Source organism: Sciurus vulgaris (genome assembly GCF_902686455.1).
Source record: "Sciurus vulgaris genome assembly, chromosome: 6".
NCBI classification, from domain to species: domain Eukaryota; kingdom Metazoa; phylum Chordata; class Mammalia; order Rodentia; family Sciuridae; genus Sciurus; species Sciurus vulgaris.
The window spans coordinates 33,040,925-33,060,913 of NC_136466.1; the positions used below are offsets into that span (position 1 = coordinate 33,040,925).

Genomic DNA, 19,989 nt, shown 5'->3' on the forward strand with positions numbered 1-19,989 from the left:
CACATGATAACTACATTTAACACTTTGAGGAGTAAATTGTTTTCTCATGTGATTGTGCCATTTTGTATTCTCACGAGTAGTGTATGAAAGTTCCAGTTCCTCTGCATTCTTGCCAATATTCCTTATTTTGTCCTTTTTTGTTTGTCTGCTTTAAACAACCTAGTTGGTAGAGTGGTACCTTGTTATTGTTTTGTGTTTCTCTAATGACTGGTGTTTGTATTTCTCTAACAACTAATAAAGTTCAGTATCTTTGCATGTGCTTATTAGCTGTTTGTATATCTTCTTTGAAACACATTTGATTGTCTGTTTAATTATTTGCCTATTTGAAATTTTTTTTATTTTTTTTATTTTTGCCACACTAGGAATCAAACCCAGGACTGCCTCTATCACTGAGCTATATCCCTACCCCTATTTTATTTTTTTATTTTGAGACAGGGTCTCACTGAATTTCTCAGGCTGGCCTCCAGCTTGTGATCTTCCTGCCTCAGTCTCCAGAGCACCTGGGATTACAGCTATGCGCCACCACTCCTAGCACTACTGTATTTTTAATTTTTTGTACTGGGAATTCAACCCATGGGCACTTAACCACTGAGCCACATTCCTAGCCCTTTTTATTTTTTGAGACATGATCTCGCTAAGTTGCTTAAAGGTTGCTAAGTTACTGAGCTGTCCTCAAATTTGCAATCCTCCTGCCTCAACCTCCTGAATTGCAGGTGTGCACCACTGTGCTTGGGCCTACTGTATTTTTTAAGTGTCATTATATTCACTTGCAAGACTAATCTTTACTTCTCTTCTTCTTGGAAGGTCCTGTCCAAAATGCACTGATGTCTTCACAAGTGTCAGTGAGTCAAGGATATAATTTCCAGCTTCCAGGATCCTACCCTCATCTAATACCAGCAAAGACTCTGAATCCAGTCTCTGGAGAGTCTAACTATGGTGGTTCTCAGGGATCTGGGCAAACTCTTAATAGACCACCTGTGGCTTCTAATCCAGTAACACCTTCACTCCATAGTGGTCCTATTCCTCGAATGCCACTACCTGCTTCTCAGAATTCAGCTGCTGCACCAATGCCTTCCAGTAGCTCTCCTCCTGGAGCCAATGTACCACCACCTTCAAATTGGCAATATAACTATCCACCCACAGGATCACAGACAAACTATTGTCCTCATGCATCATCACAACCAACTGTATTGGGGAGTACGAGTTTAACAACAAATCATCAATATGTTTCTTCTGGAGACCCTTCACTTCAAAACAGCTTCATAAAATCAGGTAGTATTCTTAGGAATGTTAAAAAATGTAGAAGTAAACAACTTTTGCTTATTTAGGGATTTGAATGAATACTTAAAACCTTAAAACCACATGGAAGATTGTTGGTTTAAAAAATTATTATAAATCTTTAAATAAATTATTTCTAATGCCTTTGAACTAACTCAGAATTTAATGAATTATTTTTGCTTTGCTTCATTCCTTTGAAGGTATCCTTTGAGTTTTTTGTGTGTGGGGGGGGCGGGGTGGGTGGGTACTGGGGTTTGAACTCAGGGGCACTCAACCACTAAACTACATCCCCAACCTTATTTTGTATTTTATTTAGAGACAGGGTCTCACTGAGTTGCTTAGTACCTCTCTGTTGCTGAGGCTAGCTTTGAACTCACATCCTCCTGTCTTAGCCTCCCACTGAGATTATAGAGGTGGGCCACCGTGCTGTCATTTGTGTGTATGTGAGTGATAGGGTCCTATGTGCCCAGGCTGGCCTTGAACTCTTGGGCTCAAATTATCCTCCCCCTCAGCCTCTGAATAGTTACAGGCTGGTTTTTCTTTGAGTTACTTGTGACATTTCAGGGATTTAGGTATATTTGCAGAACCACTTTCTTAGCGTCTGGCCACTACTTTTTTACTTTTTTGACAGAATGTATTTTTTGAATTTGTTCTAATTAGTTATACATGACAGTAGATTGCATTTTGACACATCATACATAAGTGGAGTATAACCTCTTGTTCTTCTGGTTGTACATGATGTAGAGTTATACCAGTTATGTAATCATATATGCACATAGGGTAATAATGTCTGATTCACTCTACTATCCTTCCTATCCCTTCACGCGCTCCCTTCCTTTCACTCCCCTCAGTATAATCCAAATTACCTCTGTTCTTCCCTAGCACTCCCCCTTATTGTGAATTATTATCCGCATATCAGAGAAAACATTCAGCCTTTGGTACTTTGGAATTGGTTTATTTTACTTAGCATAATATTCTCCAGTTCCATCCATTTACTGCCAAATGCCATAATTTCATTCTTCTTTAAGGCTGAGTAATATTCCATTGTGTATTTATACACCACAGTTTCTTTATCCACTCACCTATTGAAGGGCACCTAGGTTGATTCCATAGTTTAGCTATTGTGAGTTGAGCTACTATAAACATTGAAGTGACAGTGTCACTGTAATATTCTGATTTTAAATCCTTTGGGTATACCCAAGGAGAGAGTTAACTGGGTCAAATGGTTCCATTCCAAGTTTTCTGAGGAATCTCCATACTGCTTTCCATAGCAGTTACACCAATTTAATTTTTTTTTTTTTTTTTTTTTTTTTGCGGTGCTGGGGATTGAACCCAGGGTCTTGTGCTTTCGAGGCAAGGACTACCTACTGAGATATATCCCCAGCCCCTGGTTGCACCAATTTGCAGCCCTACCAGCAATGTATGAGTGTTCCTTTTCCCCCACATCCTTGCCAACATTTATTATTGCTTGTATTATTGATAATTGCCAAGTAGAATATATTTTGACATATCATACGTACATGGAGTATAACTTCCCATTCTTGTGGTTGTATATCATGTGAAGTTACACTGGTTGTGTATTCATTTATGAACATAAGGAAGTTATGTCTGATTCATTCTATTGTCTTTCCCATTCCCATCTCCTCTCCCTTTCCTCCATTCCCCTATTCCAATCTGGTGAACTTCTACTCTTCACACCGGCACCTGCCTATTGTGAGTCAGCATCAACATATCAGAGTGGCCACTACTTTTATTAATTGGTTTCTACCTTACTGTCTAGGAAAGCAGAATCATTATGGTCTTTCTTTGATCTTAATCTGAGGCTTAGCTGTAGGCAGTTTTTGACCCAGAATGTGCAGAATTGTGGAGTTGTAGGTAGGTCTAAAGACAGTGCCTTCTTTTTTTTTTTTTGGTTGTGTGGAAAGGGTTTTGAACCCAGGTACACTTTACTACTGAGCTATTTCCCCATCCCGTTTTAATTTTTCTTTTGAGATCAGGTCTTGCTAAGTTGCTTAGGGCCTCACTGAGTTGCTTAGGCTGGCTTGAAATCTTCAATTCTCTTGCCTCAGCCTCCTGGGTCTCTGGAATTATAGGCATTTGCCACCATGTCCAACTGAGACAATGCTTTTGGAGTGAGGAGTGTTACTGAGCACAGCTGTGGTTAGTGTTCAGTGCAATAGGCAGAGATTTATACCTGTGTTTTCTTCTGAAAGTTTTATAATTTCAGCTCGTTCTTTTAATTAGTTTTAATTTTTGTGTATATTGTTAGGTAAGGGTCCCGCTTCATTGTTGTGCATGTGGTTATCTGTACAGTTGTCCCAGCACTATCCAATGGAAATACCAGTCTATTGTTAGTACCTATGTTAAAAACAATTTATCAAGCGCGGCATGGTGGTGCATGCAGCTCAGGAGGCTGAGACAGGAGGATTGCAAGTTCAAAGCCAGCCTCAGCCATGGTGAGGCACTAAGCAATTCAGTGAGATCCAGTCTCTAAGAAAAATACAAAATAGAACTGGGGATGTGGCTCACTGGTGAGTGCCCCTGAGTTCAATCCTGGGTACCAAACTCCCTCCCCTAATAAAAAAAAAAAAAAAAAAAAAAAAAAAACCAAAAAACAAAAAAAACCTCAAAAATCAATGGATCATGGGCTGGGGTTGTGGCTCAGCGGTAGAGTGCTTGACTAGCTTGTGTGAGGCACTGGGTTCAGTTCTCAGCACCACATATAAATAAATAAATGTCCATCAACAACTAAAAAATATACTTATTAAAAAATCAGTTGATCATAAGTTAAAGGTTTATTTCTGGAGTCCCAATTTTATTTCATTGATCTGTATGTATATTTTTATGGCTGTACCAAATATCTTTTTTCTTTTTCTGTATTTCTTACTTGAGTTATTTTCTTTGGGGAGTGTGTGTGTAGTGCTGGGGATGAAACCCAGGGCCTTTTGTATGCTAAGTAAATCCTTTATCACCAAACCCTCCCAAATATCTTGATTGCTGTTAGTTTTATAGTAACTTTGAGTTCATGAAGATTGACTTCTCTAACTCTTGCTTTCAGGATTATTTTGGCTCTCTGGTTCCCTTGTATTTTTTTGAGACTTTCAGAATCAGCTTGTTAAATTTTTTTTTTTTCTTGCGCTGGGGATTAGAACCCAGAGCCTTAGTGTATGCAAGGTAAGCACTCTACCAACTGAGCTATCTCCCCACCCCCAGGTTGTTAAATTTTATAGAAAAGATAGCTGGGTTTTATTTCCGATATTGTGTTGAGTCTGTACATCAACACAATTTGGGAGTTTGGGAGAGAAAACCATATATTTTTGAACTGGATGATCATCATTGTATTTTTTAAACTCAGTATTTGGTCACATCTGGTTCAAAAGTAGGTTCATTTAATTGTTTCACCTTTCAATTTTTGCTGTTCAGATGATCGGTCTTGGAAACTTACCATCATTGATAGTTTTACTTTGAAAAGTGTTTAAAATTCCATATTGGGATCTCCAGATTGACATTGCTCAGCAGATGTTTTCAAGAAAATGAAGAATTTCCAAGTGAAATAGTTAATATCAGTAATTACCTTTTTTAAAAAAAAAATATGTATTTCTTATTTATGGTGTACACACCATGAGGTTTGTAGCTTGTTAATACTTTGCTAAGCCTCTGACAACCACTGTCTCTAGAGAATACATTTTGGTCTTGTAAAGATTAAGTATTCTTTTTATTTATTTTTATTTTTTTTTTTAGTTGTATGTGGACACAATACTTTTATTTTATATATTTATTTTTATGTGGTACAGAGGATCAAACCCAATGCCTCACACATGCTAGGCAAGCGCTCTACCACTGTGCTACAACTCCAGTCTGAGATTAAGGATTCTTTTAGAAAATTAGTTTCTTGGTAGAAATCTTTGTGTGTGTAAGGGGGTGGGCAGGGAGTATTGGATATTGAACCTTAACCTCACTCTTACTGAGCATATCATGCTCTGCCTTCTGTGTAAATTTTTCAATCCACAATTGGTAGCCTTTAGATTACTTTTAATCTAATTTACTTGACACCATGCATGAGCATCTGTCTCTTGAAAATTAATGCATATTCTTTTTTGGAGGGGTGCTTTTGTGGGGGCAAGGATTTTCTAGCACTCTATCAAACTGTTAAATGCATTATCTAATCTTCACAGCAGTCTCTTATAGATAAGAAATGTGAAGCTTGAATAACTTCACCCAAAGTCACAAGAAAATAGTTGGAGAAAACATACTATATAAAATAAACTATTTTCCCCAGCCTTCTAGCTACTTGGGAGGCTGAGGCAGGAGGATTGCTTAAATCAGTAGTTTTGGGCTGTCCTGGGTGACATAGTGAAATGAGACTCCATCTGTGTGTGGGGCGGGCCTGGTGGGGAGTTATATTTAAGAGTAGGTGTACCTTTTTTTTTTTTTTTTTTTTTTTTTTAAGAAGACAGGGTCTCTTCAAGTTGCTCAGGACCTCACAGAGTTGGTAAGGCTGGTTTAGAACATGCAATACTCCTACCTCAGCCTTCTGAGCAGCTGGGATTACAGGTTTGCATCACCACACCCAGCAGGTGTATCTTCTAAAAAAGGCACGTGATCGATAATCTGAAATTTCTTTGGCTTTAACGGAGGCCCTCAGGTAGAGCATTTGGACTGCAGCATGAATGTGATGATAGAGACATAAATAAGTGCTGAAATTTATAACCATTTCCACATAAAAGAAGGGGAAAGATATATAAGCTTACAATGAACCTAAGTGTATGATTCCTCTTGTTTTTCTTATGTCTTTAAAAAAATGCCATATTTTCACTTGTTTTTTTAACCCATACTTGATAATAGGTACCTGATAGTCTGATATCCAAAGCTATAAATTATGCTGTGTTTCTAGTCCTTGAACTAAATTTTCTGATTTTTCCTAATAGGCTGCCTTTTAGCAGCCTTTATATTAATTGGCCTGATTCTGAAACTCTAGTGTTATAAATAGAAATTATTCAACTAGATTCTTGCTTAGCATATGTGAGGCCCTGGGTTCAATCCCCAGCACTGCAAAAAAAGAAAAAAAAATTTCCAAAAATTTTATGAAAAAGTCTGTTACATTAAATGTAGCATATCTTAAATTCAAAATATTCTTCTAAAAGTTGTAAAAACTCTATAAGCTCACTTGTATTTTGTTAATCATTAGGTTTTTATATCTTTGTGGTCAGATGTATCATGCATTCTTATTCATGCTGAGTTGGTAATGTACCTTGCCCCTTTGTTCCTTTGACTTATCTGTACTGCCATAGATATGTGTGGGTGCTTCTTAGATAAGGGAGTTACATTTCTGTAATCTTTGTTTTCACTTTGCCAACAATAAGTAGATCAATCTTGTTGAGAGCTATAAGGTTCCTTTTTGGGGGGGATGAGGGGTACTGGGGAGTGAACTCAGGGCCACTCGACCACTGAGCCACATCCCCAACCCTATTTTGTATTTTATTTAGAGATAGGTTCTCACTGTACTGAGGCTGCCTTTGAACTCTTGATCCTCCTGCCTCAGCCTCCCCAGCTTCTGGAATTACAGGTGCGTGCCCCTGCGCCCATCTTATAAAGTTATTTTTTCAAAAAAAAATTTTTTTTAGATGTTGACAGACCTTTATTTTATCTATTTATATGTGGTGCTGAGAATCGAACCCAGTACCTCACACATGCTAGGCAAGTGCTCTACCACTGAACCACAACCCCAGCCCTATAAAGTTCTTGAATAACAATGATTTTTTTCAATTCTGGAGACTTTAACAGTGATGATTTTTATTTTTATTTTTTTGGTACTGGGGATTGAATTTAAGGATGCTCTACCTCTGAACCCCATCTCCAGCCCTTTCCATTTTGAGACAGGGCATTGCTAAATTCCCCAGGCCTGCCTCTTAATTTGCGATCCTCCTTTTCAGCCTGATTTGCTGAGATTACAGGTGTGAGCCATTGCACCCATCAAGAAACTTTTTGAGATTCTCATTTGGGTACATTTATTCTTTTAATTGTATAAAATATAGAGTTAACTGTATACTGTAAGTAAAATTTATTGCCTATGTTACTTACAAACTCAGACGTTTTTAAAAAAAAGTCCTGGAATGAAAAATATTTCAGTCGTGTTTCATCTACTTTGTAGACTTTGGCATTGAGATGGAAGGTAGAAGTTATGTGGTTAACTTGAAAGAATAGGTAGTTGTGGGTTTGAAACTTTGATATCACATGGAACATCCTTAAAAAGTAACTCATCTTATTTTTATAGAGTTAGGATTTATGGTCCAAATAGAAAATTAGAGCAGTGATATCCTGGTTGATACAAGGACAAATATTATGTCATTCTTAGTTTGATGGATATGCGTTTTGGATATGAGTATTTTATAATGCTTATACATAAACTTGAATCATGTCCAGATTTTATTTACAGAGTCTTGCTAAGTTGCCCAGGCTCAGCTGTAACTCATGATCCTTCTGCCTTAGCCTCCTGAGTAGCTGAGACTACAGGTGTGCATAATACTGTAACTGGCTAATTTCCCTATTTTTAGGCCTAGGGAATGTTCCTAATGTAATATTTTAATCACTACAGAAGGTAAGCTAACTTTAAAATATTTATTTAATAAAAAAAAAAAAAAAATCCAGGTATCAGGGTGCATGCTATACTCCTAGCTATTTGACAGGTTGAGGCAGGAGGATCATTTGAGCGAGTCTGGGAGTTCAAGGCCAGCCTGGGTAACATGATGAAATCTAGCTCAGAAAAACTTAAACACACACACACGTTTTGGTACTGGGGATTGAACCCAGGGGTGCTTTCCCAATGAGCTACAACCCTAGTCCTTTTTTTTTCATTTTGAACTTATTTTTAATTTTTTTTTAGGTACCCAGGATTGAACCCAGGGATGCTTAACCACTTAGCCACATTCCCAGCCCTTTTTTATATTTTATTTTGAGACAGGGTCTCACCAAGTTGTTTAGGACCTTGCTAAGTTGCTAAGGCTGACTTTGAACTTACGATCCTCCTGCCTCACTCAGCCTATAGAGCTGTGCAGGGCATGCACAACTCTGTACCACCATGCCCAGCTATTTTGCATTTTGAGATAGGGTTAATGAGGTTGATGAGGTAGATGAGTTGCTGAGAGTCTAAAGTTATTGAGACTGGTCTTAAACCTGTGATCCTGCCTCAGGCTTCTGAGTTGCTGGGATTACAGGTGTGCACCACTATACTGGGTAAAAAATCATTTATTGAACCTAAGGGTGCTAAGGTTGACTTTGAACTTGCAGTCCCCCTGCCTCAGCCTCCTGAGTCACCTGGATTATAGATATTGGCCATCCTGCCCAGTGAAATCTTTTTTTTTTTTTTTTTTTTTTTTTTGGGGTGCTGGGGATCGAACCCAGGGCCTTGTGCATGCAAGGCAAACACTCTACCGACTGAGCTATCTCCCCAGCCCTCTATAAATTTTTAACATACAAATGCTTATGAACACACACACATGCTTGTGTGTGTGTGTTTATGTGTGTGTTTGCAGTGTTATCGATCAAATCCAGTGCCTCAGACATACTAGGCAAGAGCTTTAGCATAGAGCCACAATTCTAGCTGTATTTATAAAGTATTTAAGCCAATATAGAAAGTAAACTAACTTTATTATTAGGTGAACACTGAGCAGAGTACCAATTTATAATCTCATCTTTAGCAGTTATACCCCAGCAAAAGAAAGCAAATTAGACTGGGTATGGTCTTACACACTTGTAATTCCAGCAATTTGGAATGCTGAGGCAGGAGGATTATGACTTCAAAGTCAGTCTCAGCAATTTAGTGAGGCCCTAAGCAACTCAGTGAGACCCTGTCTCTAAACAAAATATTAAAAAGGGCTGGGGATGTGGCCCAATAGTTAAATGTCCCTGAGTTCCATCCCCCAGTATCATAGACAGATAGACAGATAGGTAGTTAGTACTGGGGATGTAGCTCAGTAGTAGGGTACCCTGGGTTCATATCCCTAGTACCACAAAAAAACAAAAATGAAGCAAAATTAAGTAAAACTTGGAAAATTGTTACAATTTAGTTCATAAATTATTAATTTGTATTTTTAAAAAGCTGTCAACTTGATGTTAATTGAACAGATTATGTTAGCAAACAAAATTAACAAAATAGAAATTAATAAGAAAATTAATAGAATTTTACTCATGTTAATTTCTTTTAGAATATTTCACAACTGCTTAAACCTGTAATCAGTTAATGAAAAATTAATCAATAAGCAGGGCATTGTATTTACTCTAGAAGTGATTTGATATTTCTTTCTTTTTTAAAAAATTTTGTTGTTGTTGTAGATAGACAGAATACCTTTATTTATCTTATGTGGTGCTAAGGATCAAACCCAGTGCCTCACAACATGCTAGGCAAGTGCTCTACTACTGAGGTACAGCCCCAGCCCTGATACTTACTTTTTAATATTGCATTAATAACTGATAGAGGGGTTGGGGTTGTGGCTCAGTGGTAGTGCGCTTGCCTAGCGCATAAGAGGCACTGGGTTTGATCCTCAACACCACATAAAAATAAATAAATCAAATAAAGGTATTGTGTTCAACTACAACTAAAAAATACTTTAAAAATTTACTGATAGATAACAATCATGGTAGGAGAGAGTTGAAAATATGTAAGGCATACATATGAAGTTATATATTTAGGAAGTTAACTGTATTTCTAATAACTTGTTGTGGTTTATAATTAAAATGTAAATTTGGAAGTTGTTCAGCTTTGGTAAAGATTGTTTTTGACCTTTGTCTTAAGTTTTTAAGTGATGTGAAAAATCAATGTTTCCAAAGGTTCACCACTTCCCTTACGGAATCCTCCTCTGCCTACCACTTTCCAACCAGGAACTCCTCATGGGCCCCCTCCACCTAGAGGCCCACCTCCAATAAGGGACCCCATGCCCCAGAATTCATCACACAGACCTGCACCCCAGCCTCCATTTAATTCAGCTGTCAATCAAGAAGGTGAGCAAATCAGAAAATAATTTTAGTTCCAAATGTTTTGACTTAGGACAAAAAGAAGACTATTATCTGAATCTTGTGCATAAGAGTCGTGTTTTTCAAGAAAATCCAGTTTGGATTAGGAATTGGCTTCAGGAATAAGTAGTTTTAAAATTTTTCTCAGGACTTCCATTGATGTGAAATAGCATTTGGGAACCATTTCTCTTAGCTCTTGTGTGTGTGTGTTTGTGTGTGTTTTGGGTATTAAACCCAGGGCCTTGGGTATACAGAGCTCACTCTACCTTACAGACAAATCTTCAGCCCTTCTAAGGCTTTTTTGTTATTGTGTAGATTTTTTTAAAAAAATTCTGGACGTGATTATAGAACTATCCTTTTAACGCAGTGGCACATGCTTGGAATCCTAGTGGCTCAGGAGGCTAAGGCAGGAGGATCATGAGTTCAAAGCCAGCCTCAGCAACTTACTGAGGCCCTAAACAACTCAGCAAGACCCTATCTTTAAATAAAATATAGAAAAAGGACTGGGGATGTGACTCAGTGGTTAAGTGCCCCTGAGTTCAATCCCCCATACAAAAAAAAAAAAAAAAAAAAAAAAATAGAACTAGGGCTGGGGAGATAGCTTAGTTGGTAGAGTGTTTGCCTTGCCCTGGGTTCAATCCCCAGCACAGCAAAAAAAAAAAAAAAAAAAAAAAAAGAACTATCCTTTTAAAATAATTGTATTTTGATCACCAGCATTATTATAAATATTAATAAATATTTATTAGAATAAAAGTCAAATGTACAAGCATTTTGCAGTTTTATTCAAGTAAAATGTCTTCATATGTTATCTTGTAATGTAACTTTGAAATTAAGCATTAAATATTTTGTAAAGTAAGAAATTTAATTTTAGAAAAATATAGCCGTTGCCCTAAGACATGGATATAGAAAAACAGAGGGGTAAAAACATTTGCCCATATTTTTATATTGAATAGAATCAATATCATTTATTTTTGTATTTTCTTCTAGCATTACTTTTTAAAGTATTATAAGTAGGGGAAAAGTTGGTGTTAATCATGAGTAACAATATAATCAGGTATTATCTCTCTGGTTGCCACAGTCTAACTTTGATCAATCTATGATAAATATTAAATACTTAACAAAGAAAAATTCACTTGCCTGATTTTTTTTTTTTGTTGTTGTTGTTGTTTTATTTGTTTCTACTAAAAGTTTTACTGAAGTTTTCTTTATTAATTCATGGCTAAAGTCATGCTGATCTTGAGAATTGGAAGGAAGTTACTCATTATTAGCACTTTTGTACTTAGGTGCCAGAGGTTGATGCTGCTTGCTGAATTTAGTTTTCTGTCCCTGAATTAGAACTCATAAATAACAGAGGTATCTGGAAATGAAGTTTTAGCCCTCATAAGCAGATATCCCTGGCATTTATCTTTAGTCCTGTATGGTTTTGGGAGAAGACAAGTTAAAGTTTTTATCTGATTTCAGTGGTTGTCCTCTGGACTTAAAACATTTCTAATTGTCCTCTGTATCCATGGATTCTGCATCTGAGGATTCAACCAACCTCAGATCAAAAATTTTGAAAAAAATTTTAATTTATGCTAAACATGTACAGACTTTCTTTTTATTGTTCCCTAACCATATGGTACAACTATTCACATAGTTGTATATTGTATTAGGTATTTTAAGTAATCTGGAGATGATTTAAAATATAAAGGAGGATGTGTGTATGTTATATGCAGTTACTATGCCATTTCATATAAAGGACTTGAGCATCTGCAAATTTTGTTATTGTGGGGGTTCCTGGAACCAGTCCCCCCAAACTAGTGCAGGGATGACTGTATGTCATTTTCAAATTAATTTTGAGTTCACTCTGTTACTTATTTTGAAAATAAGATCTTTTATCTTCATCATTTTTGTTTATCTTTCAACAGTATTAATATTGATTTTTTTTGGTGTGTGTGTGTGTGTGTGTGTGTGTACCAGTGATTGAACTCAGGGGCACTTGTGACCACTGAGCCACATCCTCAGCCTATTTTGTAATGTTCTTTAGAGACAGGGTCTTGCTGAATTGCTTAACGCGTTGGTTTTGCTGAAGCTGGCTTTGAACTCGAAGTCCTCCTGCCTCAGCCTCCTAAGCCACTGGGATTACAGGTGTGGGATTACTACCACACGTGGCATTTTTGGAGGTTTTTAATGCAGCTTTTACTATTGCCAGAATCTTTCAGATCATGTATAATTTTAAATACTCCACAAAGGACCATTCTTTTTCTACCATCCTTTTTTGAAGTCATTTTTGTGGTGTTGGGTTTTGCAAAACCTTGCAATGGTCCTTTGGCTTAGGCCCAATTTAAGATGAAAGAGTTTTTCCTGAAATTTGGGGTGCAGCTCAGTAGTAGAACACACACTTAGCATGTATGAGGCCCTTGGTTCAATCCCCAGAACAAAAAAAAAGAAAAAATACTCCTTCTAAAGACTAAAATTTCCTTTCCCTCAAAGTCCCATTTAAAATTCTTAAAATATTTATGTATTTAAAAACTTGCATTTTTGAGATTTATATCAACATCTGACCTTATCAAAAATCAATACATAGCCAGGTGTGAATTGCATGCCCGTGATCTCAGCGACTTGGGAAGCTGAGGTGAGAGGATCATGAGTTCAAAGCCAGTCTCAGTAACTTAGCAAGACCCTCTTTCTAAATAAAATGTAAAAAGGGACTGGTGGGCGAGGGTTGTAATTCAGTGGTAGAGTGCTTGCCTGGCATGTGTGAGGTACTGGGTTCAAGGGTTCAAGCCTCAGCACAACATAAAAAATAATAAATAAATAAAATAAAAGCAAAAAAAGAAATGACATGATTAAAAAAGGGGGGGGCTGGAGATGTGGCTTAGTGGGTATGTGCCCCTGGGTTCAATCCCTGGTATCAAAATAACAAAAGCATAATAATTGTACATATTTATCAGGTACAGTGTAATATTTCCATACACACACACACACACACACACACACACACAATCTGGATATATAATCTGGGAATTAGCATACCTATTGCTTCAAGCATTTATCATTTCTTTGCATTGAGAACATTTAAAATCATCTCGTGTGTGTGTGTGCGCGCGCGCGTACACATGCATATGTATATATGTGGATATGTATTTATCTATCTATCTACCTATACACACTTTTGGGCAGTACTGGAATTTGAACCCAGGGACTCTCACATACTAGGCAAACATCCCTAGACCACGATAGGTTTGAAATAGTAAATTATTTTAACTGTAGTTACCTTACTGTTCTATAGAACACTAGAACTTAATTCATCCTTTCTCTCTCTCTCTCTCTTTCTCTTTCTCTCTTTCTTTCTCTCTCTCTCTTTCTCCCTTCCTTTCTCTCTCCCTTCCTTTCTCCCTCCCTCCCTCCCTTCCTTCCTTCCTTCTTCCTCCCTTCCCTCCTTCCCTCCCTCCCTTCCTCCCTCCCTCCTCCCCTCCCCCTTGTACATGCCAGGCAAGCACTGACTGAGCTACATCTCCAGCCCTTTTTATCTTACTTTGAGGCCCAGGATAGCCTCTGACTTTAAATCCTCATTTTCAGCCTCCCAAATAATTGGGATTACATGCGTATATCACTGCAACCAGCCTTAATTCTCCTATCTAACCATTACTTTGTATCCATTAACCAGCCTTTCTTTACCCACCACCCCACACTTTTTTTTTCAGTTTTGTTTTAGTTGCTAATGGACCTTTATTTTTATTTATTTATATGCAGTGCTGAGAATCGAACCCAGTGACTCACACATACTAGGCAAGAGCTCTACCACTGAGCCACAACCCCAGCCCCACCCCACACTTCTTAGCCTCTGATAACTACAGTTCCTTTGCTTCTATAAGATCAACTTTTTAAATATACATACATATATATATTTAATGTTATATATATATATATATACATATATATGTATACATATGTATTTGAGAACATGTGTTGTTTTTCTGTGCTGCCAGGCTATTTTACTTAATGTCCTCTAGCCTCATCCATGTAGTTGCAAATGACAGGATTTTATTTATTTTTTAATAGCTGAGCAATATTTCATTGTGCATATGTACCACATTTTCTTTATGCATTCATCCATCAATGGGCACTAAATTGATTCTGTATCTTGGCTATTGTGATATAGCGCTGCAATAAATGGGGGCGTACAGGCATCTCTTTGTCATGCTGATTTTAGTATTTCTGTTTTTAGTTTTTGGGGAACTTCCATACTCTTTTTCATAATTACTATGCTAATTAACATTCCCACCAGCTGTTCCCCTTTCTCCACATCTTTGCCAGTATTATTTTTTTTCTTTTTTTGTATGTGTGATACTGGGGATTGAACACAGAGGTGCTGTATCACTGAGATACATCCTCAGCCCTTTTTAAATTTATTTTGAGACAGTGTCTGCTGAATTGCCCAGTCTGGCCTTGAACTTCTGATTCTCCTGCCTCAGCTCCTGAGTAGCTGGAATTACAGGAATGTGCCATCATGCCTGCCTGGCTTTTCTTTTTGCTAATAACCATTCTAACTGGAGTGAGATGATACTTCATTTTGGATTTTTTTCCCTTTTATCTCATCGTAGTTTTGATTTACATTTCCTTGATGGTTAGTGATGTTGAACATGTTTTCAGATATCTGTTGGCCATCTGTATTTTGTTGTCTTCTTCCTTCTTCTTCCTCTTCTCTCTTCCTCCTTCTCCTTTTCCTCTTCCTCTTCTAATACCAGACTTTTCAAGACACATCTGTTTTATATCATTTTCTCATCTTTTTCTTTCTAGTACTAGGGATTAACCCAGGGCAAATGCTCTACCACTGAGCTACATCCCCAAGCCTTTTCATATTTTATTTTGAGTCATGATCTCACCAAATTGACCCAGCTGGCCTTGAACTTGCAATATACTTCTGCCTCAGCCTCACAAGTAGCTAGGATTATAGGCTATGCTACTACACCACATGTCCAGCTCCTTTTTACTTTATTTTTAAGACAGGGTTTGCCCCAGACTGACCTCAAACTTATAGTCCTTCTGCCTCAGCCTCCCAATAGCTGGAATTACAGGTGTGTGCTACCAAGACAATATTTTTGGTAGGCAGCGATTTAAACTATTTTTTTGGGAAATTATCTAAGAGTTAAGATATTAGTTTGTATCTTGCAGAAATTATAATAATCATTCTAATTTAAATCTTATTAATGAACTTCCTTCTTAGGTATTACATCAAATACCAATCATGGATCTATGGTTGTCCATAGTAGTTATGATGAAATTGAAGGAGGTGGCTTCTTGGGTGAGATGCTATGAAAGTTTCTTTCTTTCTTTTTTCTTTTTCTTTTTTTTTAAAATCTTCTTTCTGATTATAGAAGTCATATTTGCTTGTCATACTTGTGTTATGTAGCCATACCTACTATTATGACTATGGGGTATTTTTATCAATTAGATATACTAAATTTGTTTAGCCAATTCCATAAATTGAGCATCTAAGATGTTTTCACTATAGTTGTTTTAAATTAAAATGTAATCTGAATACAAAATTTATTACATGACACGAAAGTAAATTAAATATATCAAACTTTTGTGTGTTTATAGCTATTGTCTACATTAACTAGATTGTAATCATTGCTGTTACTTTGTTACTAGTGTTTGTCTTCATTTTATTAAATTAATCCAGAGGAGTTTGGAGTTGTAATTCCCATAATTTAATGGACCCATGTGTTGAATTAAAGTATTCTAGAATATAAAATAGAACTTAAAAGTTACCTTGTTTCTAGCAACACCACAGCTTACTAATAAGAATCCCAAAATGAGCCGAAGTGTTGGATATGCATATCCCTCTTTACCACCTGGTTATCAGAACACAACACCACCTAGTACAACTGGAATGCCACCTTCTTCCTTGAATTATCCAAGTGGCCCCCAGGCCTTTACTCAGGTAAAGTTTTGCCTTTTTTTCCCAACCTATTTTCTATCTTTTGGTTTAAACTGTATACACATGTGGAAAGTTTTAGGAAGTTGTATTGAACATTTTTATAACCAGTTAGAATAATAATGGATACTTCATAAAACCTTTATACTTACACATTTCTCCAGAACCAAAAAACTGACCAAGAAATCTGTATTATACTTTCATTATGTAGTGAAATGAACCAAGTCCCTTCATTACTTTCAGAAAGAGAAAAAAAAGTTGCTTACTTTTAAATTATATATCTGTAGACTCCCTTAGGTGCTAATCATTTAACTGCAAGCATGAGTGGATTAAGTCTACATCCAGAGGGGCTAAGAGTTATCAATCTTCTTCAAGAAAGAAATATGCTTCCCTCAACACCTTTGCAGCCTCCAGTTCCAAATTTGCATGAAGACATCCAGAAACTCAACTGTAACCCAGAGTAAGGCTTTAAATTGTGTTGTTTCATCTTATATATGACATTATGCAAGTCCTATGTTTTCTAGGGTCTTTTAAATACATTTTTTAGTTTCAGGTGTTATGAATAAGCTGTATAAGTAGACTAATTTATGAAAGAGGTCTGATGCGGAAGATAAAACTTTTTCACTTACTTGAGATTTGAAATGTTCTAAGAACTAGGGTTGTAACTCTTGAAGTGATTGCTGTTCTTATTAGCTCTGATGAGATTATGTTATTCATTATCGTTCTGGTAATGCATCCCAAACTACAGTTATTTGATTCTATATAGTTCTTTATTTGCTGTTATTTAAAATTTATTTCATTATAAACCTAATTATAATTTTTTCTATAAATATTTGTCATAAGTTTAAATGTGTGTAGTGAAGACTGATAAATTGAATTTTGCTACAAAATTTGTTGTTTATTTTTATTTTGAAGTAGTTTTTTTGAATCTTCAGCAGAACTGAACAAACTTTTCAAGCATGGTAGCATGCACCTATAGTCCTAGCTGAGTCAGGAGGATTGCTTGAACCCAGGAGTTCATGACTAACCTGGACAACGGGGCAGCATAGCAAGGCCCTATCTCAAAAAAAAAAAAAAAGAAAAAGAAAAAGAAAGAAAAAAGGAGAAAAGAAAAAAGGTCAGCCCAGCATGGTGGCACACACCTGTAATCCTAGTGGTTTGGGAGACTGAGACACTGGCATCAGTAATTTAGTGACATTCTGAGCTGTCTCAAAATAAAATATAAAAAGGACTGGGGGTATAGCTCAGTGATAAAGTGCCCCCAGTTTCAATACCCATTACTGGGCTGGGGTTGTGGCTCAGTGGTAGCACACTTGCTTTGCATATGTGAGGCACTGGGTTCAGTTCTCAGCACCACCTATAAATAAATAAAAATAAGATCCATCAACAACTAAAAAAAAAAATCCAGTACCAAAAAAGAAAAAAAAGTTTGCATTTACAAGTGTGTGTCATCACCTAGTAATTCCAGTGTAATCTAGATTTATATAAAGAAAAATAAATCATTTGACAGTCTAGACTATATTATACACAAAACAAGAAGAGAGACTGTATTCTAGCTATATAATACGGGGTAACCATCTGCTCTATTTCTAAACAGAACTTAGACTTAAATATATTTTTTAGACTTAAATATTTTAATGGGTTAAAAGTTGAGAGGGTTGTCAGGCATTGTGGTACACACCTGTAATCCCAGTGGCTCAGGAGGCTGAGGCAGGAGGATCAAAAGCCAGTTTCAGCAATTTAGTGAGGCCCTAACCAACTCAGTGAGACTCTATCTCTAAATAAAATATTTAAAAGGACTGGAGATGTGGCTTAGTGGTTCAGTGCCTCTGGGTTCAATCCCTGGTACAAAAAAAAAAAAAAAAATTGAGAAGGTCTACTGAGATATTTCATTTGTAATCTGATATAATATTAAGATATGTACCTGTTAAATACTTTTCTTTTTCCCTTTCAAAATAATCATAGCAGCAACTGACATGTGCTTTTTTGCCTTGATACAGGTTATTTCGATGCACACTGACTAGCATTCCTCAGACTCAGGCCTTACTGAATAAAGCCAAACTTCCTTTGGGGCTGCTGCTTCATCCTTTCAAAGATCTAGTGGTATGTTTCTCTAATGAAAGTAAAAATCTTGTAGAAAATTATCTTAGTGGTAGAAATTTTCTGCAGTAATTAAGGAATCATATGTAGAATTTGAGCTATCTTTAGGAACTTCATCACTGATGGATTTACTTATTTGTAATCCAACCAAGAATTTTATTATCAAAACACTTTCAAGACAAGGTCAAATAAGTGTATTTTTGAAAAATCCAAGAATCCAGGCATCCAAGGTGCATGCCTATAATCCCAGCAACTCAGGAGGCTGAGGCAGGAGGATCACAAGTTCAAAGCCAGACTCAGCAACTTAATGAGGTTAGTGACACTCTGGGGATGTAGCTTAGAAGCAAAGTGCCTTTGGGTTCAATCCCCAGTACCCAAAAAAAAGAAGGAAAAGAAAAGAAAAATTCAACAGATAGAAAATAAATAAACATATTATTTTAATAAATTATAAATTTACTGATTAAAGTACTTAAGCCTCATCTCCTTGTTCTGCCATTCTTGGAGCAAAACTAGTTATTTTAAGAAGTTGCTTCTTTCTCAATTAAAATAAAAAAGTTTTTAAAGGGGAGACAAAAAGTTGATTAACTGATATCCTGAGACTCAAACCTTGACATATGGCCATACTTGAAGATCAGTATGAGTGAAGTGACTTTCCTAAAACAAACCTTCTTTTGGTGATAGTATTTTATTGCCTTTATTGATTTATTATTATTATTATTTTGCAGTGCTAGCTAGGCAGGCACCCTACCACTGAGCCCCCTTTGGTTTATGGTATAAGGGTTTTGGAACCTTTAATATATAGGATAGACCTTAAATACAAATTATAACAGTTCTTTTGTGAGAACTAAGACTTAGCTCTCTTCATATAACATCAAAAACTGGAAATAATTTCATTGGTTAGTATTTCAGAATGTTGTTCCTATTTTCTTTGCCATCTCAGCCAAAAATACATTGTAAATGTAGTATCTTGGTTTTGCAGTGTAAATGTTTGAGAAAATAGTATTTTTAAAGGCAGATTTCAATAAGAATAATCTTTTCGAAAAATAATAGGGTTTAAAATCAGAAAATTTAGCTACATATATTTTGTGTGTGTGGCATTTTGAACATATATTCTCCTCTTTCCCCCCTTCAAAAATTAGAATGTCCTAATAATTTTTTTGGAAGAGATGGTTTATGCTTGCCCTTTCAACACAATGGATCATTCATTGCCTTTAAAAACTTAGTTTTGTCTTTTCAGCAATTGCCTGTGGTTACCTCCAGTACAATTGTGAGATGCCGTTCATGCAGGACATACATCAACCCTTTCGTCAGCTTTCTTGATCAGAGGAGATGGAAGTGTAACTTATGTTATCGGGTCAATGATGGTATGTGTTTTGAAACATTTTATAATTTCTACTTGAATTGTAGGGAGATCAGATAATAAATAAAAACGTGAAATGAAAACAAAACCAAACCTGTAATCCCAGCTACTAGGAATGCTGAGCCAGCAGGATATAACAACATAGTGAGACCCTATCTCAAAAGAAAAGAGCATCCTTTTAATTTACCTTTATTTACCTATAATCAATCCTTCCACTCAGAGAAAGCTACTGTTAACTTTTTTTGTATGCAAATTTACATACAAATAAATAATTATTATATACCTTTTAAGCAAAAATGTGATATTATTTTTTTGTAAC

The 19,989-nt window shown here is 36.3% G+C and overlaps 1 protein-coding gene across 3 annotated transcripts in view; it reads left to right on the forward strand.

Annotated features, from left to right (window-relative positions):
- SEC24A (SEC24 homolog A, COPII coat complex component) overlaps window positions 1–19,989 on the forward strand; it is an 81,703-nt gene that overhangs the window by 17,806 nt on the left and 43,908 nt on the right. The window contains exons 2-8 of one of the 3 annotated variants that reach the window (XM_079144116.1): window positions 805–1,272; window positions 10,156–10,275; window positions 15,497–15,574; window positions 16,056–16,216; window positions 16,498–16,670; window positions 18,211–18,313; window positions 19,548–19,674. In XM_079144116.1, coding sequence (XP_079000242.1) covers window positions 805–1,272; window positions 10,156–10,275; window positions 15,497–15,574; window positions 16,056–16,216; window positions 16,498–16,670; window positions 18,211–18,313; window positions 19,548–19,674 — 1,230 coding nt within the window. Of the gene's footprint in view, window positions 1–804; window positions 1,273–10,104; window positions 10,276–15,496; window positions 15,575–16,055; window positions 16,217–16,497; window positions 16,671–18,210; window positions 18,314–19,547; window positions 19,675–19,989 lie in introns of all 3 variants that reach the window. The other 2 variants (XM_079144115.1, XM_079144117.1) reach the window with 2 other exon arrangements.